This window comes from Aulonocara sp. 'chitande type north' Nkhata Bay, linkage group LG8 (assembly GCF_057382095.1).
Source record: "Aulonocara sp. 'chitande type north' Nkhata Bay isolate Kocher_YH1m ecotype deep benthic linkage group LG8, A_spYH_male_GT1.1, whole genome shotgun sequence".
NCBI lineage: Eukaryota > Metazoa > Chordata > Actinopteri > Cichliformes > Cichlidae > Aulonocara > Aulonocara sp. 'chitande type north' Nkhata Bay.
Genome location: NC_141351.1, coordinates 18,063,085 through 18,084,538, shown reverse-complemented (window position 1 = coordinate 18,084,538; position 21,454 = coordinate 18,063,085). Strand labels below are relative to the sequence as shown.

General features: G+C 38.5%; 1 protein-coding gene across 1 annotated transcript; it reads right to left on the bottom strand.

The window, feature by feature from the left end:
- Positions 1–2,142: 2,142 nt before the first annotated feature.
- Positions 2,143–20,846, bottom strand: glud1b (glutamate dehydrogenase 1b). The gene is made up of 13 exons (XM_086304017.1): positions 20,230–20,846; positions 14,183–14,263; positions 13,911–13,966; positions 13,511–13,574; positions 12,033–12,127; positions 9,267–9,446; positions 7,448–7,585; positions 7,196–7,333; positions 7,000–7,080; positions 5,963–6,086; positions 5,048–5,139; positions 4,756–4,818; positions 2,143–3,238 (listed from the first exon to the last, which is right to left on the bottom strand). Exons 1-13 carry the CDS (start codon positions 20,624–20,626, stop codon positions 3,119–3,121), a joined length of 1,629 nt encoding a protein of 542 aa, XP_086160143.1. The 5' UTR covers positions 20,627–20,846; the 3' UTR covers positions 2,143–3,118.
- Positions 20,847–21,454: the final 608 nt, after the last annotated feature.

The following is a 21,454-nucleotide window of genomic DNA, read 5'->3' as shown; positions in this document are numbered from 1 at the left end:
TACTCTGTGCTTCTAGTTGCTCCTGGACTCTGGTCTCCACGGCAATGTCCCCGTTTATCACGCACACTTCACTGCTCATGGTTGCATCATTCATCACTTCTTTTTTTTTTTTTTTTCTTCTAAATGACATCAGAAACAGCAGTATGCAACATTACGTGATGGCAGAGCTTCAGTTCATCCTTTGTCATTTTTTTTTTTTTTTTTTTTTTTTTTTCATTCATCACTTCAACCTACTCACTCACCACTCTAGGAGCTCAGCTGGGCGTTCACCTCCCCCAGAGCAGTTTACACTCCACACACCAAGACCAGTCTAGCGTCCCCTGCATCATCTCTAACCTCCTTCCTCCCACAGTTTTGTCTAGATCACCTTTACGCCAGGAATCCCGCCTTTGTGTTGCCATTAATTCCTGTGTTTAAGCAAATAAATCTAGTTGAAATCTCATCACTTTCCCCTGTGCTTGAATCGGCTTTTGGGTCATAGTTCTTGCCTTGGTTGTTTTTAAATGTGCTCTATAAATAAACTTGACTTGACTTGACTTCTTACATTAGCCTCCAGGCTCCCGTGACACTGAGTCTTCAGAAACATCATCACACATATTATCTAATGGTTTTTCTTTATTTTCACGACTATTTACATTGTTTATTCTCACTGAAAGCATCAAAATACGAGTGAACACACTGAATTATGTAGTAAACATAAAAAGTGTGAAATAATTCAAAACATGTTTTATATTTTAGATTGTTCGAAATTGCCACCCTTGTTTTGCACACTCGTGGAATTCTCTCGATGAATTTAATGAGGTATTCACCTGAAATGGTTTTCCAACAGTCTTGATGGAGTTCCCAGAGATGCAGAGCACTTGTTGGTCCTTTTGCCTTCACCTTGTTTTCCCATCTCATCCCAAACCATCTAGACTGGGTTTAGGTTAGGTGATTGTGGAGGCCAGGCTATCTGGCGCAGCACTCCATCACTTTCCTTCTTGGTCAAATAGCCCTTGCACAGCCTGCAGGTGTGTTTGGGGTCATTGTCCTGTTGAAAAATAAATGATGGTCCAACTAAATGCAAACTGAATGGCATGTTGCTGCAAGATGCTGTGGTAGCCATGCTTGTTCAGTGTGTCTTCCAACACACCATAACACCTCCTCCTCCATGCTTCACAGTGTGAACTAGGCATGTAGAGACCATTTGTTCATCATTTCTGCATTGCACAAAGACACAGCAGGTGGAACCAAAGACCTCAAATTTGGACTTATCAGACCAAAGATTTCCACTGATCTAATGTCCATTCATTGTGTTTCTTGGTCTCACCTGCTTTTTACTTGTCTTTAGTAATGGTTTCTTAGCAGTTATTTGACCATAAAAGGCAATTCCCACAGTTCAAAGTTTTTGAAATTTTCCAGACTAACTGACCTTCAGTTTTTAAAGTAATAATGGACTCTGGTTCTTGTCATATGAATTTTAAGTTATCAGCTGTGTACCAACCTGACTTCTACACAACACAACTAATGGTCCCAATCCCATTAAGAAGGCAAGAAATTCCACAACTGAACCCTGACAAGGCACATCTGTGAAGTGAAAACCATTTCAGGAGACTACACGAAGCACACTGAGAGAAGGCCAAATGGCGACTTTGAGGGATCTCAAAGTGGGTTTGCTACATAATTCCATACATCGTGCTTCATATATTTGATGGCTTCAGTATGAATCCACAATGTAGAAAGTAGTAATAAATAAAAAGACATTAGATGAGAAGGTCCAAACTTTTGACTGGTAGTGTAGTCAAAAGTTACCATTCATTTAATTATTATTAACCCAACAGGGTGGCTGTGGAGCAAGTTGTCATGTAACTGAGAGGTTGGTGGTTCAATCCCTGGCCAAGATACTGAAGGCTTAGTTCCTCCCAACAGATCCGATGGAATGTCTATGAATTATTAAAAACGATTTTAAAAAACTCGACTGTTTGTGAATAAGGCTTGTACTATAAAGCACCATGAGCGTTCAAACATAGAAAGTGCTATATAAGTATTAGTCTACTTACCAACTCTTTAAAAACAATTCCAAAGAAAAAATAATTTAATAGGAAATTTTTAAATAACTTTCCTCAAGCCTGTTTTTTTCCCAGTAATACTGCTGATACCTCCTTCAGGTCTTATTAACAACTTTTATAAAGTTGCAGGAAAAACACCAGATGTTACAGGATGAGCTCACCAGAAAATAAACACTGATAACACATTTCTGTATCTGAACATTTTTATGATTTCCAAAAAAAAAAAAAAAAAAAAAAAATGAGTACAGTAAAAATAAAAATTTCCTCCAAAAATGCTGCAGTACTGAAACTGGACGGTTAAACTGAAGAATACTCAGGCAGGGATTGGCCGATCACAGTGACACCTCGGCCCATCCCTGCTCTTCTCTCTTGGCCAGTGGAAGAGTCGGGAAGAAGCTGCATTTACGATGAAAAAACAGGAAAGGGAGGAAAATAAAGGGGAACGGGAACATGAAAACACAACTATGAAGAACACTGAATCTCTGTTGTGAATTCTAAAACTTGGCAAAACCATCACTAACTTTTTACACCTTAAGAGTGACAAGACATACTCAAGGGTAATAAAATTACTTTTTTCTCTTATTCACATGAAGTTAAATCTAAATCTGTTTGAGTTAACATTAGATTGAAGTGGCCGTGTCCCTTTTAGAGCAGACCTCCTCCTAAAAATAAGGCATCTGTAGTGCTATCAACTGAAACAACTGCAACAGGAGGGTCACACATGCATTCAGCGATCACAAACACAGAGCTAAGAACATGGCTGCCATACAGCTGAATTATAAACACTTGTATGACGGCTGGGGGATTCTCTGTCTGTAACCTCAGGCAAAAAACAAGAACAGGACAATATTTAAAAAGAGTTGCAGAGATATAATGGCAGCACAAAGATCATGAAATAACTACGAGGCAAGCCACTGTGTCGCTACATGTGTGTGTGAAAGGAGCCAAGGAGCAGCGGTAAACAGTGATATGTTCTGAAGGCTGTTTTAGAGGTGGAGAAAGGCAGGAGAGGGGATTCAACAGCAGAAGGGTGGAGGAAGGGAGACTAGTGTGGACCATTGGTCAGCCATTTATGTGAAGGTGAGCCCAGCCTCGTTGTACACCTTGAAGACCTTCTCGATGGCGTTCACATAGGCAGCCGTCCGCAGGTCCAGACCGAGGTTGTACTTGCTCGCTGTTCGCATGATTTGCTACAAAAGAAGATGATGACACAGGTTTTACATGCTACACCACCAAGTTCAACATTTCAATGGATGCAGTTTCCTGGTTTAACCTGGTCAGTCAGACATTTAACGTTTAAATAGTGAAAAGTAAAAGGACGTCTTTCAGGACAATATAAAAACTTTAACTATCCTCTTCTTTTCTCAGTCCCTTCCCATCTCCTCCATCAAGAGACTGCATCTCTTGTTTAGGGGTCTAAATGGGTCCACATCAGGGTTGAAACCGGGTTAGATTTATCTCAAAGGTTAACATTTATCAGATGTCCACATCATAGCAAGCTGCTGTTCTGTTTTTATGTTTTGTTTGCTTTTTCAAAAACAGCCAATACCTTTTGATTAGCCTTGTCTCATGCTTTCTTTCTTTATGGTAGATTTTTGTTCTGTTTTCACTGGTTTTTTTTTCACTGTTTTCACTGAGATTTGAATTTGAATGCTAATCAATAAAATCAAAATCAAATCAATCAAATCAAATCAGGAACTGGCTGGCATATATTTGGTTGAGAAAAACTAAATCTACTGTGTTTACACATCCAGCAAAGGAGTGTTCAAAGTCTTTTCAGTGAGTTTATACTAGATGGGTAACAGCAGTTCCAACAGTTTAGCCTTGACAGTAACAGTTGAAAAAGTTGAACTAATAACAGAGACCAGGTCGATAGACTGCATGTAATAGTTCCTTAAGATTCTGTCACTGCAGGAGTCAGAACAGGCTAGAGTAAGTTGAAGGAAATATAGAAAAGAGTTTATACAGTGTTCAAACTAGTACCTTCATAGAAAGGACTACAAAGAAAATGAGTTTAGACTTTATCCCATCAAAGTCTAATAAAACAGAACGAATATCAAATCAACGTTTAGCACATACTGTTATAAAATTTTGTTCCTGGAGGATCATCTGAACGTCAGCACTTTCCTTCCTAATATTGTTACCTCACAGTATAAAGTTCTCTGAGATGACTGTAAAATAAATAAAAGTGTCATCTCACTGGTTATGAAACATGGACTGGAGCACCATAACCACATTTACACCTGCCTCTCCATCACTTTGTTTAGTGCATGCTTTCCGTCTCACATACCCACAGCCCATTTAAAAAAAATAAGGAGAAAACTCAGAACCACAACGAGAACAAAACATCCACACAGACAGAAAGCTCCTCGTTTGAACCCCCAACATTTCTTCTGTGAATCGACACACAAACTGCTGCACCACCACCCCATCCTGGAGCTCCATTTCAGAAAGCAGGAAATGTGAGAGCTGTGGTTTAAGCACTGATGTCCAATTGACCATAAAACAAGCAAACCATAATTATGTTGTGTGTGTTGTTAAACAGGACTTAATGACACCTAACAGGATGCGCCTGCTTACAAGTGGAAGCATTGTGCCTGATATTTTGTCTACCTGAACCAGTTTTTCAAGGTGCAATTACAGTGATAAGAAGAAATAAAAAATGTTTGAGAACCACACCTCTGACCTTTCCTGCATGATCACTTACCCGAGCAGATCTCTCCATAGTGTAGGCCAATCCAGAGTGAACAATGTCCTTCTCTGAGGCACCCTGTAAAGGACGATTATGTGTTAACCCCACATCAGGCTGAGCGGGACACAATAGTAAAATAGTTCTTGGATTATTAATCAGTTGACAAAGAATAAACATTAGCTGGCCTGATCGCATTTATTGATTAGAATCAGTTTCATATGGAAGGAAATTCATCACACTGGTACGTGTGGTACTTTTACAACATTTAAACAAGAAATGCATGTGTATGACAGCAGCTGTTACTTACAGCAACTCTGGCCTGGAAGTCAGCAGTAGGTACGATGGGAATGGGTCCTCCCTGCTTGCCAAACTTCCTCTCTAAACTTTCCTGAACAGACACTAAAGGAGAAAACAGTAAAACAAAAATACAAATTAATCACAAATACTACAAATAGCAGTGATAACATGTCTGATTCATTGAGCGTATCATATAATTGGCTGTATGAGAGTGCCAATCAGAAAGTACATGAAGAAAGCAAAAGAGCGACACCAGAAGATAGGTGACCACAGAGTCAGTTGATTTTAAAAAAGGTAAGAAATTTAAGCATTTCTTCTCTAAATTCTTGCTGGCTACACGGTTTCACTCATTTTCTGTTTCTTTTGTTCTTTTTTTTTTTTGTTGCCCAACAGCAGCAAAAGATACTGCTTGTTTTAAAGAAGCTTATCTATGAGAGCCGTCAGAACGTTGTTACTCAGAATGTTGTAAGTTGTTACTGTTGGGGGAAAGCAGCCTACCCTGGAACCACAAGAAATCAAATCGAGGACAAACTACATCTTAACCACGATGTAAAGGTGTTGTGTTTGTATTTCCTAGCGGAAAGATTTTGATTCAAGATTTAAAAAAAAATTATTATTTTTTTAAAAAAGGGTACACAGGATGATTGTAAAGCATTTGAAGAAATTTTTCAGTCTATAAAACCTATTTACTACTCCAGAGAGGAATAAAAACTATAGAGATCTAATTCTGATCTGAATAAAATGTTTTGGGTCACACGTACGCACACACACAAAGAACTTGTACGAGTGATTTATTGCGTTTGTTTGTGTTTTATCATTATTTTTCATACCGATTTGCAGCATGTCTCTAACGAATAAAAGCTGTCAGACAATATAAATACAATCTGCGTCCAGACAAAAGCATGAACTGCAGGTTTGTACTCACTGAGGAGGTGGTAGTTTGAGTCCCTCTCATATTTGAAGGTTAGTCTTCCATAGCTGACATGGTTGAGATTCTTGAGCCACTCGAAATAAGATACCGTCACACCGCCAGCATTCAAGTACATGTCCTGCAAGTAGAAACAGTCTTCACTTCTCTGTATGGATAAGTGCACAGATGAAAAGGTCCTCTGTGTGGAAAATATGACTTTTAAAAATCTGATTATATATGTTAAAGGAGAAATTATTTAACAAGCACATATCGAAATTGTATTTTAAAGCAAGAACTAGAAACAACACTTAGTAATACATTCCATCATATTTCTAGTTAGAATTTATATTTACAAATGCATGTTTTCAGTCCCAGTCTATTTGAACATGAGGAAAATATTTTAATTTACAAAGAGTTTAACCCTCAGCAAATGAATGTGTTTTATCGAAACGTACGAGTGTGCTTTGATTAACCGTATTTGATGGATAGTAGTTTGTTTCTTGTGATCTGAGCTCAGAAGGATGGGACTTCGTGTCTTATTAACCAAGTCCTAACCAATTCAAATCTTAGACAAAAACATAATTACAAGAATATGTTTAAATAATAAAATAATATGCTATACTAATCTAGATCTAGCTTTTTGTATAAATTTGAAGATTTCATTTGCTGTGCTTTGCCCCTTTTTTCTGGAAAAATTTTTTTGAGGATGTAAACTGCTGAATGAGCAGAGCAGATTGTTTTTCCTGTTTATTTTTGCTTTTAGACTGTTTATTTCGTGTTACTGTTAAAAAAATAAATAAATGAAATGAAAAGATCAGCATGAAAATAAAATGAAATCGATGCTTTTATTCTGTGAACAAAACCTTGTTTAACCTGTCATGCTTAAATCTGTTCTACAGTTCAGCTTAATTAAGTCTGAATGTGTATGAATGTGCAATGTGTGCACATGTATTGTCATTCAGGGAATCAAAACACACAAAAAATAATTCACTTTAAACAAACCATAAAACTAGCTTGTATTTCCCTGTGTGTTTGGTGGTGTGTGTGCTTACAGGAATAACCATGACGTTGTTTTCCAGGAAGATTTTATCAGCACCTGGGGTGGTGGGACCATTGGCACCCTCAGCAATGATCTGACAAAAATAAACAAATATACTTAACCACTACCTGAACTGCTCAACCTTAATAATTTTAATCAAACTGACAGTTTAAATTACAGCAGCTTTTGTAATCAGACAAAGAGTTTACCTTGGCCTTGATCTTCGGAGCATTGTTACGTGTGAGCTGCTTTTCTCCAGCTGCAGGAATCAGGATGTGGCAGTCCGCTTCCAAAATGTTCCCCTCATAGGGTTTGGCTCCTGGGAAACCCACGATGGTGCCATGTTGCTGTAGAGATGGATGTTTCAGTGGAGAATGAATAAGTACAATTTAAAAAATAAAATTAATTAATTAATTAATTAAGAAACGACAGAAATGAGGGGAAGACAGCAGTGCTGATACCAGTTTATAATCCTCCAGCTGTTTGGGGTCGATACCATCTGGGTTGTAGATGGCTCCATCAATCTCTCCAATGCCCACACACTTGGCCCCAAACCTGTGCAGGTACCTCATTGAGTGGAGACCCACATTACCAAAGCCCTGTGAAAGTCACAGCACATAGTTACAAATAATTATTCCCCTTCCCAATCAACAAACAAAATGATGTTCATTTTTATAAGCTACATACTCTGCTGCCACCATGTGGCCAGATGAGGTTAAGAAGAAAAAAAAAAATCATCAAATCATTATTTCATTTGACTATAAATGGGTGACAGCAGTACAGTATATATGAGATTTGAAATTTCTCTATGCATTCATCTGCACACACTACAAAACAGAACAAACATGTGAATATATATTACTAAAACCAGATGCAGCAAGGAAAAGAAAGATAATTAAACACTAATAACCAAGATTCTGTATATCCAACTCCAGAAATTGGGATGTAGAAAGAAGATGACATTGTGTATATAAGTTATAGATAAACCCCAAAGCAAGAGTCTCATAGTTTTAAAGCAACAATAAAGTTAATATCGCTAATATCGTTGCTGATATCGCCTTTTGGCCACTAACAGAGCTGTTGGATAAAGACAAGAACAGAGACAACTTTACAAATGATTTAAAAAAGAAAAAAAGAAGAAAAAAAAGAAAGAAAAAGCGAGTAAATATATACCCCTGCTTTCATCTTAATACCACATTAAAGATCTGCTCTGTCCTTTCTCACTAATAAATCTCTAAGAAAAATGTAATCTCAGCGCAGCACAGAGTAATCCCCAAACACAGACACGGATTAGCTTTTTGAACATCCACATCATGAATCAGCTGTCGTCACAGCTTCTTCACCTCCTCACCCTATCATCCCTCACTTTAAACCCACTCAGCAGTAATCATCAGCCTTCAAAATCTTTGTTTCTTTACAGTCACTGAATCTGAACTATCTGCCACTTTACAAATCTCAGTGAAGCCAGGACATTAAACTTCAAACATAATCTCAAGCAAATACAAGAAGATCCTTTAAAAAAATAAAATAAAAAATCTGAAATCTGCAAGTCTTGCAGCTAACTTCACGGAGATGGTTAACTAAATGAAATGGATGTAAACACACAGAGCTATTGATCGAGAGTATCAGACTGCACTGCTGTCATGAAGAGGGGAAATTACAGAAAGTATTCCAAGAAAACAGCAGACACCACTGCCGAGGGCTTTCCTGCTTAGTTTGCGTCAGTGACACGTGAGGAGCTGCCATGTGACTACTGGAAATGAAACTGCTAAGCAAAATGCTGCTCTTTGACTTTTTATCTCTGCAGGCACACTTCTGCTTTCACATGGTTACAGTTAAAATCAGCACAGCTTTAAAGAAAAGACAAGTTCCTTTTAATCAACACTGCAAATGATTCCAATACTGCATTTCATTGATGAGTTTTCATGCCTGATTCTAAAACATATTAGTTTAAACTCAAACTGTTTTTCACAAAACCAGCTGGAACTTGAGCAGCAGAGCAGCCCAGTTTCTTTAACTGGTTACTCTCGATGAATCATCCTTTTCCATAAACAAAGAAGGGAAAACTTGAGCTCGCTGCTGCCTGTGCGGTATGAGGAGATCAGGCAAAAACAGATGGCATGGCTCTGATTGAGGCACAGCTTTAAAACCCCTCATCACGACTTCAAATGAAAACTTAAGTCCTGTGACTATCAGGGAGAAAACAGCCGCACAAGAGTCTGCATCACTGAAGTCATTCTTCTTTGTTTCTCTTATCAAAGTGTACATGCATCTGTGTACCTGGATAACAAAGGTCTTGTCCTGGAAGCCAGGAGTGAGGCCCAGCATGCTCATGTAAGAAGCCTCATTAATGAAGTTCTCAATGCCATGGAAAACTCCACGACCAGTGGCTGAGATACGCCCGTGGATTCCTCCTTGACTGATAGGTTTTCCTGTCACACATGCATGTGCGTTGATGTCCTGTAAGGAGAAAAAAAAGAAAAAAGAAATCAGACCACAGCTTAAAACACTACTATATACACAGCATCTTTGCACACAGATTATTGAAACCTCAGTTGGGCAGTGTTGGACGAGAAACCGACAAACACAAAAACTTCCAGCATTATAACGAATAATGTAAACCAAAGAAACCAAGATTTTTTTAATGAATCAGGTATCTGGTATGTGCCACATACAACCTTATTTAATCAGTAGGTAGGCTAGACCATTACAAGAATTTGCAATAATTTATGCTTAACCAAAAACACCTTGTAGTATTTAAAAAAAAAAAAAAAACTAACAATATTTTAAATGTTTATGATTCAAAACACTTGCCTAGATTCAACTATATAATTCCACAAATTTAGACAAACTCTTTAAAGCTGGCACCACCAAAAATGAGCAACCATGCATGAGTAATTTTTTCACTGCAAAGTTCAGACAAAGCCATCCAGTAGGCCAAATGTTTTGCCAAGCCAGAGCCAGTCTCCAGTGACCATGTCATAAAATGTCATGTGTGGCCCAGGTACCATGACACGTACTACACGTACTACCCAAGCTCCTCTTCCCTCAGATACCCAGAGTAGGAATTTGTGACCTACTCCATGGGGGTATCTGGAGCAGAGGTCACATGACTGTGTGAGGCGACCAGAGAGAAGAGTGGAACAGGACCAACACAGTTTTTAAATCATTGATATTCACACATGAATGAGCCAGAAGTGGTGACTGCTGGATATTGACCTTAACTGGAACATAGCACCCATCTCATGAATGTGAGCCAAAAAAAATGACTACAACACAACCAGCAGGCCAATTTGATAACGCTGGCATTACAACCTTTGTAGGGAATCTCCCAGTGTGAACTGGATCTATTTGTTTATAAACTAAACACTGATTACATTTAATTATCAGCATTCATTCTTGCACATCCTTTCTTAATTTATGAACATGCATAGCGTGCATCTGTATTATGTACCTGGCTATATTGTTTCATGTTTTTTGCACTTCTCTCAGATCCTGATCTCAATGACACAAACTGTTTTAAGAGTTTAATAATAACAAGAACAACAACAACAATAATTTAAAGTAGAAATATGTCTGTTACATGGTTTAAATCCTTAAGGTCTCAGTGTTTCTGGAACACCACTGTGTTCATCAATGTTGCTTGTCTCTTACCAACCAAGTATTAATAGGAAAAAATAAATGTCAAGAATAGACTGAGATATTACTTTTGTGTTTGCTTTTTGGATGTCTGAGGTTGTCCTTGAAAGGCATGGATACAAGAGTGTGCACCTAGGAGTGTTCCTGTGGTCAAAATGGCCTGCCATGTTGTGGTTAGTTGTAGATGCTTGCTGTGTGCCACAGTTGTGAGCTTTTTGTTTATTTGTTTGCTTTGTTTGTTTGTCGATTTAAAAATGAAAATAAATCTTATTTAAAAAAAAAAAAATAGACTGAGATGTGTACTATTAAGCAAGATTAATGGGATAGCAAGAAATGTCGGTTTTCTGTGTCATAAAAGTGTTTTGTTTGTTTTTTTTAACTTGGCAAATCCCTATGGTGACTCATGTGCAGCACATAACCTGGTCTGCAGCAGGCTGTGCTCAAACTTTCGACTGAAAGCACCATGTTTTTTTTCGAATTCTTTTATTTAAAACAATTTTTCCAGTGCAATAATTGTTGGAGGAATACATTGTATATGTGCGAGTTGTATCTCACTGCTGCCAAGTCTCTCTTCCACAGCTGAAATATTTTAGCTATTCTTGACACAGATTAGAAAAATCGATCAGGCCATCACCAAGAATGCCTTCTCAATTATCAAAGTTCGTTCTACTTACTTGTAATAAGTGGCATTCATGAAAAGGCATATAATGCGTGAAATGCTCCTTTTCATGTGAGCATGCACAAAAGTGAGAAGCCCAGCTTATGTCATTAACTAATAACAGCAGTTATTAACTTGTCTGTCATCTGTGGGGGGATTTTCGATCCAGCTAATGCGCAGAGAGCCTGACTGTGTTGAACCTCCTTGGCAGTACAGCCCTCAGGATTATGCAATCAACACTGTTAATAATTTGAAAGGGATTATATTTTTTAACTTTGAAACAATAAGGTGTTGTAAGCAGAGAGAGGGTAAAAGATATGAGTAATATTATGGTCTTTTCTTGCTGCTAATAAGTAAAATATCAGTCAACAGAGTTCTCTGACAATTATAGTTTTTAGATCAAACCAGTTGTAAACAACACATGATTGCATGTGAAACAATAAACATGGGTAAACATTTTCCATGTTTAATCAAATAAGCCTTGTTTGACAGACTGAGATAGCACAATGATTAGCTGATAACACGAACAGAGGCCTCAGTCTGAAAAGACCCTTTTAAGACATGAGGAATGCTTCTGTGGTCAGCTGGAAAGGGCGAGGCAGGAAACCACTGTTCATGGTTTATGTATGACTCACTCCTTGTTTTTTTAACTTAGCCCATTTTAAAATTTGTGCCAAAACTGCAGCCAAGTCAGACAGACTGGCTATGCCGTCTACAAAATAATATATCCATTAAGTCTGAGAACTTACAGTATGTGCAATAGTGTTCGCATACGTGTCGGCAATCCAGGACATTTCCCTCTCGCCTGTGCTCATGTCAGGAGCAGGGACATCGATGCCAGGTCCTGTTGAGCAAAGATGGGAAGGAAAGGAAAGGGAGAGAGAGAGAGGGGAAGAGAGTTTAAAAAAGAAAAAAGAAAAAGAGTATAATATCACAAACTCTGAGCACCAGGCTTCACGTCCTTGTGTGACATAACCATGTGCCTCAAAGGGCCTCAAGATGTGAAAACAGCAGCAAGCATGCAGACAGAAAGTAACTGAATCTGTCCACTGACAGATAGACAGACAAGTGCTGTAGGCAGATGGTGGGTACCTTTTTACCTCCCGCTCCACAAGCAGCAACTATTGTTGACTACAGACAGCGTCATATCCCTCAGTAGTAAAGTAAACACATTATGAACATTTTAAATGCATCCAGGTAAGGGTGAATAAACAGGTGGTATAAGGGCCCATTAACCCATGGAACCAGTGAACAAGTTTTCTGTGACTTTGCTCAACATACTAAACACATCTATGCCAGCTTCCTGGAGAAAGTAAATGAAATTACCATTTTATTCTCTGTGAGGTTGAGTTAAAAAATAAATTATTCTGCCAAATGACCAAGTAGTGACAAATATGCATACTTGTTCCCTTGTTTTGATCTTTTTTAAAAAAAAATAATAATAATCTTAGGTTCTTTAATGTGATCTTAAAAGGCTGATTTTGTCAAAAAGTTGTCCATCAGCTAAACTGGAACGACCTGTGCCAAACAAGAACAATTATGTACCCTCAAGCAACTAACCCAGTATTCTTTCCCCATATACTGTAATTAAGCAGAACATTTTATGTCAATTTGTACTTCCAAACTAAATTAGTTACTTTGCAGATTCTGATTAATAATACATAACCAAAGTTATGATTTACTATTAAAGTATACCTGGCAATATACCCAGCAGTATGTGAAGTTTATGAGCCCAAAAATTAGCCTCAACTTTGCCACCTACTGCCAAGCTTAGTATTTAAAGTATAAATCTAGAAGAAAAAAAAAATCAATAAGACGGATTTCGAAATATATTAGTTTTACTTTTGTGACTTTTGATACTTTAGCACCCAAGTTTCAATTTTTAAAATGCCAACTTTTACTCTGTAGGTTATCCCTATGTACTTTAACTTAAGAAAAATATCAGTGCACCTGCATCTTGTCCTGACTATATACTGTAAATATGCATTAGCTAATTTTTTTATGATTTTTTGGCTTCTCCACCTTTATAAATATCAGAACCAAGTTTCCTTAACCATTATTAGTTGTCTGCCCTTTTACTTGACACAGACACACTCTGAAGGACCCCAACCTGAATAAACACCATTAGAAGACTGGAAATGTTTACCTTCATGAGTGCAAGTATTTACCTCTCACTTCTAAAGCCCATTAAACAGTTAAAACAACCAACCACACACTAGAAACTCACCAATGAAGCCCTTCTTGGCCAGCTCAATCGTGAATCTCCTGGTAATCTTCTCCAGCTCATTGTCCTGCAACAAAGTGTGGTTACATTACTTCCAGAAAACTAAACAGTTCATATAAACAAATTCCTATCAGATGTTAAGAAAGATGCGCAAGGCATCTGTGAGGCTTTGTCAGGGTTTTCTCTTCAGTTGACTATAAGCTTAGATGAACAGTTGATGACCTTTAAATAAATGACAGTGCCCTATAATTAAGCAATCAAAGACAACAACAAAAAAAGAAAAAAGAAAAAGGCTTGTCTCCTTTACCACCTCAAGTTTATTGAGTGATTGATCTCTTATATTGTTGTTGTTACGAGGGTTTTATTAATTATGTGAGAATAGGCTTGCAATCAGAAGACTTACAGAGTAATTCTTAGTATTGATCTTGACTCCAGCTTTGGCTCCCCCAAATGGCACATCTGGAAGATAATAATACAGCTTTATAACCACAAGAAAATGCATACATTACTTTACAAATACACATGAAGACATACAAGATAGAAGCAGGAAAAAAAGAAAACTATTTTTTGGCATTTCCACATAAGTACCAACCTCCTGTACAGTATTAATATGTGTACAGAGTTCAGGGATGACCTTCTGTAGACTTTGTGGAAGGCCAAGACTTTAATGCTTACCAACAACAGCACATTTGTAGGTCATCAGAGAGGCCAGGGCTTTCACTTCGTCCACAGACACATCTGTACTGTAGCGGATACCTGAGGGAAACACACACAGAGGGAACAATTTGTAACAGGGCCTGTAAAGAAAAGCTGAAAATAAAGATCTCAATGGTTTTCCATGCACAAAATGTAACCTTCCCCCATATTTTCCATGTTTTTATTAGCTCATTAATCAGTTCAAGTGTGTTATATATTGATAGAAGATTGTATATTCAGTCTGTAACCTGGATAAGTCCTTGACTTCAGTCAAACAATCACCTTTCCTTACAAAGGTTTTTCACTGAACTGCCCTTCAAGTATCTGTCTCCCAGCCATAATAATAAATTCTCTGAATTCTCTAAATACTAATGGAAGGCACTTCAGCATTTCCTTGATTATTTTCTTTAGCAGAGGATACATTGGACCTTTTTTTCCCCAAAGAAAGGGAGATCATGCCATCTTCCCAGTAAAGCACCAAAAAAAAAACCAAACAAACAAAACAAACAAAAAGTCCCAACACATAATTAATACATTAGTTAAGATTGAATTTGCCATTGCATGGCATGACTTGCTGTTTTGAAGCTTCAGTGGTAGGCTATTAAAGGCAGGGATGAAATTACTTTGCTGCAATAAAATATATTTCTTATCAAGCTGTTGCCATATGTGAAGACTGTAAAACAGCTAACAAGTAAGATTATGAGCTACATTAAAATGACAAGTGAATTTAGGGGTTACCATTTTCCATTAGTTATATTGCCAGCTTTTATAACCATCTTTAATTAAGAGACTTCACAAAATTAGAAGTGGACTGGATCACATCTCAAGCATGAAGTGATAATGAGTGGACATGGACAGTATGGGCAACTAATCTCAACGCGATACCCATTTTATTTCACTTTATAGGGCATCCATTCCCCGTCTAAAACCACAGCCTCGGTGGGCATGAAGTCATATTGCTCACTGGTATTTTATTTTACTTTTTTTTTTTTTTAACATGACCTCCATGAAACAACACGATAACAACAAGTTGGTGAAGGTATTTATAATGCACTTTTTATATTCCATTATCAGAACATTGCACTTTCACCACAGCAGCATCAGACCAATAACATCCACTGTCATATCATGAAGCAGCCAGAGTATTCTTGGTCTTAAAGTGTCTCCCCTGTCTGTAGAGGTTAGCAACAGCAAAAGAAAATGAATAACAGAAGGACTGTGAAAAACCAGACTAATAATGACTACAGAAGACCACATGAATGGGGTCAAAGATCGCCAAGTGTGTACGGCAGTCAGGGCAACATTAAAGGGTGGGTGGAGACCAAATGAACCAATCGTAGCCCCCCATTGTGACCCCAGCCCTTCAGCTGGAGTCATACCTTCCTGTTTTCTGGCGTTTACTAGCGTCACCGCAGCAACATGTGCAGCATTACATGAGATCATATAGCATGTCACGCTACCCCCATCTCATTGGCACAGTGTGTGTGCGCACACGAGTTAGATGGCAATACCAAAAATAGTGCAGGGTCCAGGGTTAGCTTACACACACAAACCCAAGGACGAAGCGCACAAAGAGGAGACAGCAGCATGTTTTGTGTGTGCATATCTAGCTATGCTTGTTCAACTGAATACTGAAAACTACAGCACAAGTAAAAGCCCCTCCTACTATGGAATCATCTTACACAGAGGCCCTCCAGCACAGACAAACACCACCAAAGCAGTTTTAGCCAGAGTCAAAAGGGAACTCACTAGCATTTTAAGATTTCTCTTAACCAGGTTTGTTCATTTTTGCTTAACAGATGTTCTAAAATGTCAGGAAAATGCATACATTTCTGCCAAAGGCATCATATTCTCATTTTCTTTAGAGTGCATTTGTTACATACATAACAAATCCCACCAAATAATCATTAGGAAGCAGGAAACATCCTCGACTTCACTGGATTACGGAATTTTATCCGTACATACTAGTATTTTCATTACTGCAGTTAGAGCTTCTGCTTTCTTTTCTGTTCTGGCAATACTGCATTAAACTATAGTGAATGGAAAAAGGAGGTACTAAAAACATTTAAAAACAAAGCTCTGTGTTTCAGAGCATTGCCCCTGCTCTTATTTTCCATTCATCCAAAGATCAGCTGAATTCCCACAGCCAGCAAAGGACAATTGTATGTTTACTGATCAAATTAAAAAAAGGAAAAAAGGAGGGGAAAAAAAAGCCTGACTACCAAACCATCCCCCATCCAACCATCTTTTCCCCACCCAACCAACAGAGACCCACAGCAACAAGTACCAAAACAGACTGTAAACACATTCCTCTAAAATGGGTGGGCAGATTTTTGAGTTTTCTCTCAAAGTTAAACTTCCTTCAGCACTCAAACTAATGGCTCTCTCTTGTCCAAACAAAAGTGCCAATTATCTAACATTAGATTTTTTTTAAATGTTATTTTTAGACTGCAAAATTCTTTGCCATAAATATATTTAAATAGTACTATAACCTGTACATTGGAATTCTTTTTTTAAAACCAGGTTGTTTTCTGTCTCAAACTGGGGAGAAACTGCACGTGTTTACATCATTAGTTCCCATACAGTGGAGATAAAGAGTTGGCGTTTCTTGATTTAATAAATGCATTTCCATGTTACTTTATTTGTTGACTGTAACTACTATTGAAAACTACTATTCATGGTGTTAAAAGCTCGGCTAATTATTTTTCAATTTTTCCTCAAGAAATATTAACAGACTTGAAATGATAAGGGACACACTTATTAACTTTCAGTCCTTCAAAAATCAGAACACTGAATAGACCCATTTAAAGGAATTTGGACAGCTGTAAGCAGATATTTTTATCAAGGTGTAATTCACAAGTCTTTTAGTGTTTGAAGTGTAAATTTGTCAGAGAAAGCCTCTGATTAGGAACGGAGGACTGTGACACCGTTTTGTGTTGTTAAATGTGCATTTTAATGAAACTGGTTCTACTTAATGTCTACAAGTTTTTATGCAGTATCAGATGTCCTCTGTATCTCCATTTTTTTTCACAGTGTTGCACAGTTCACATGTGACATGAAATAACCTACAAATGTATTACACTTCTGCACAAAAAAGGAGAACAATGGTAATCACTATGCAGACTATACAAAATCTCAGTAGCCTTCTTCAGTTTTGCATGCACATTCACACAGACAACACTTCTTGCATTCACATATCCAGTTAAAGGCAGTGTGGTCCAGCCTGGCAGCTGTCAATCTATGTGGCTCTCAAAAGGGGGAAGATGAGCACAACATGCACACTCAGACAGCCTTTGCACTTTGTAGTTTGATCTGAATACAGCAAAAGCTTCATACACTACATCAATGATTAAGCCATTGAAAGATAACAACTTCAAACCATATTCAGACCATTATCCATGGGACTGTCATGAAGGACCAATGCTTCAAGCTATTTCAAATCTGTAACAACTGCATATGACGGCTAAACCAATATAAGATCATAAACTGGGCCTGATAAGAAATACGTTTAAATGATGTACTTTATTCTACTCATTTCATTTTTACTGGCTCAAAATGATAATTTCTGGACATTAGAAAATTAAATATGTATTTTATACTGAAGTTAATTAAACCCCACTTAAAAAACAGACAGGTGGGTTTCCCTTGTTAAAAACCCAGAACCAACCCAGTGGTAGGCCTTTAATAGCGTACCACTAAAAAGTGGGGAGACGCCCAGGCCCCTTTTTTGATATGCTGGGTGTAGAAATCACTCTTCTTCTCTTGAAAGTGAAACTAGGTGGTTGTTGCTTTGTGGTCATCAAAGTGCCAAATATGCATTTTAAAAACTCAGCAGCAATGCCACTTCCCAAACTCAGTTACTCCAAATTCCACAACTTTTGCTGTGAGCAACTTCATGTATCAACTGTTCTTTTTCTGTATACATCTGCCAACCAAAAGAAAAATGCAGCTAACCAAGTTACAGCTCAGCTGTAGGGGGCTGTTGCCATTAAACGTTTATAAGCTGTCACTACCATGTACCTCTTGTCAGTGGTACATGGAGACTTTCTTATATGCCTGAAAGGTGTAGTTGAATAGAAATAAATTGTTCCTACATAAAACTGCTCACAATAAGATCTGTATATTTTATTTTGATTAGTCATGTCATTATATTTGGGAAGAGATATTGCTGTTTTCATTTATTTTTTCTTTTAAATGGGACAGTTTGGTCGACAGGCAAATGCCATTTATTTCCACTCTTCGATTTTATGATACCTACAAAACTGGGTAACACACCAAATAAAGAAAAACCAAAAAAAATAAATAAATACATCTGATTTTGTGTCAGTTACACATTTTTATTACTACTATTGCGACTACACAAAACGTAATGAATAAGATTTAAATTTACTATATTACTAAATATCAAAGGGTGTAACTGTGTAATTTGAGTAGTTAAACAAGTAGTCGCAAGTAGCAAATAGTTAAACAGATTGGTTTCTTGTGTAGTGCAAACTACAATCAGCTAATTTGTAGGTGTTAATTATCTGGTTGGTTCTGTGGCTGCAAAAGTGCCTTACTGCAACAGTATATAATGAGAGATTAACGATATCTCACATGGATGAATAAAGTTTGTCTTACACAAAATTAAATACAAGTTGGCCTTGTCCACAAAAGACTAGAGATAGATCAATAGATGAATAAATATACTTTACACACATTCACGTGTACACCTTTGTGGTGAACTGTGCCCTGTTACTGTTACTGTAACCATAAGCTATTAGTCCAGCATGATCATGGCTTTAGATTTTCAGGAATAATGCTACTGTGAAGGGCAGTTCATGCAAGACTGTTCTGATTTGTCTTTGGATCGGGGAGATACTCGTGATGCTGGACAAGCTTATTGATTTTGAACGTCCCTATATTGCTTCTGAGTGCTGGTTACTGCCTGGACAGGCAGTAGTGCTATAAATTCATAAATGGGTTATATTACCGTTAAGTGGTTTGTCGGGTGGGTGGTGGTGGGTGAAACATATTTCATGTGGGTGCCACACTGACTCATCTAGGCAGATAGTTTACCAACCTTTTTTTTTAACCAATTCTTTTGTACAGGGCTCAGTGGCAACATGCAATGACCATGTCTTGAACAGAAATAGGTCTCCCCTACGATGGGGCTGTGTTCACTAGACTAAGCAGCTGCTGTGGAAAGGTTTCACAGTGTCATTACCAGGCTAGTGTCTCTCCACACCACTGAAACTTGCCCTTTGTCTGGTCAGCAAATGAAATGCATGTCTTCTTTCTTCAGAGAATTCCTCTTCTCTATAACACCCTCCCCCATCTGTCACACTGACAAATAGGATGCCTAGAAACACAGCCACCCCCTCCTAAATTTTAATGCCTCATCTTTTCTTATGTACATTGAAACCTTCTGTTCACAGTTTACCCAGGGTGAGTCGCAGCAGTAGCCGATTGAGGCTTCTGGTTTTGAACCTTGAACTATATACTCAAGAGCAAATGCAATAGCATACCATGTTTTTGCAGTAGTTTTAGGTGGATCTTAATGTAGACTTTGTCCTGTTTTCCTGTGTTTTGTGCTGCACATGGGGAGATGTCAGCATAAAATTATGTATGACACCTGATGCCAGTAGGTCTGTTTTCTCCATAACATTTAGAGTGAGACTGTGCTTTAACTCTTGATCAAACCACAGGCTGACAAACTTAGTATGCATGCATAACTACCTTAAAAATTGAAGTTTTTTAAGACTGGACAAAGTATGGGTAACTGCTAGTTTGCAAGCTAACCAACTAGAGCAGATACAGGTGAGGAGGAAGGTCACTGTTGTTGTGACACATAATAAACAAACATAGGAAACATGATGCTAATTTAGCAGTAAAACGTCTAAGGTTCAATTACTGGAGTAATTCGTGTTTTTAGTTTATTTTATGCTTTTTCAAAGCAAGCTAGCATTGCTGCTAAATAGTGGTAAAAAGCTGGCTAAAGCTAGCTGTCAAACGGGTTGGTGGAGGTGGTTTGGCTCAGTTCTTACCCCCTTTGCACGGTGTCCTGTGCTGGCTGTGTTGGGCGCGGTAGCCCTCCACCACCTCCCACTCTCCGTTATCCCTCTTGATGGGGAAAGACACGCTCAGGACGTGATTACAGGGCTTGATGATGCGCAGGATGCCCCGCACACGGTTCCGCTTCTGCTCTGGGCTCTCCCTAGTCTTCAGATCCTCCACCAGCTTGTCCTCTACGATAGCGGCCCCGCGGTCGAAGAAGCCCTCGACCATCCTGAAGAAGTTAGGGTCGTCGGGCTGGTTTGCTGCGTCGGCATAGCGACGGACCCTCATCAGGGAAGAGGACGCCGGGAGAGCGGAATCCACGCACCCCGAGGCCAGGGCACTACCCGCAGAGCGGCTCAGCAGCTCCCCGAAATACCGATACATGACTGAAACTAGCTAACCGTGTGAACAAACTAAAGAAAAGGAAACTAAACAACAACAAGGACAATGGGGGTGACGACAGGAAAAGGGGTTAGAATGAGAGACACAAAAGCTCTTCACCGTGTCCCGTCCTCTGGCCGAGTGGGAAATGGCATGTCGTGTCAGTTTGCTTTAAAAGGCAGCGCGAGCCGACCACACCAACTGAGGCTCTCCCAGACGCACGCGGAAGAGGAGGGCCTACATGGGTACGCGCAATTGCCAAACCGTTAAGAGTGCGCGCTCCCGGGTTTGAACCGTTGTTTTATATTTCCAGTGAAAAGAAAAGGTCCGGGCACAAATAACCGGCACGAGCCTCCTCTTTCTCTCTTGAGTAATCAGGCATATAGATCGGTGCAAAATTATATCTAATATAAAACATAAACTGGTTTTCATCAGGATAATGTCATATTCAGTGCTGTCAGAAACGATTCTGCCGCTGCTTAATTTCTTTCTTGAAGTTAAAGACAGTGTTTATGATTCAGCAATAAGAAAGAGAGTGGGGAGTGTTAGCATCCATGGGGAGAATTCCAATGAGAAAGCCACCATTGACCAAAATAAACACAATCTGTCAAATGCCAGACGAGGGATTCTTGGCATCCTGATGATCCCCAGAACGATAGGGAAAATGTTCTGTCGAATGTCGAGAAAAAAGTTAAACTTTTTTGGAAGGTTTCAAGGGCAGCATTTCATGAAAGAACATATAGGCTGTCAACCATGGTGGTGGTAGTGTAATGGGGTGGGGCTGCTTTGCTGCTTTATGAGCTGGAAAACTTGCTGTTAATGGAACCATGA

Bases quoted from the DNA above. Each gene is read 5' to 3' on its own strand.
- glud1b (XM_086304017.1), bottom strand. From the start codon at position 20,626: ATGTATCGGTATTTCGGGGAGCTGCTGAGCCGCTCTGCGGGTAGTGCC. The intron at 13,575-13,910 runs GTAAGTCTTCTG...ACTTTGTTGCAG, and splicing joins TCAATACTAAGAATTACTCT to GACAATGAGCTGGAGAAGAT. The intron at 7,586-9,266 runs GTACACAGATGC...TGACTTTCACAG, and splicing joins ACAAGACCTTTGTTATCCAG to GGCTTTGGTAATGTGGGTCT.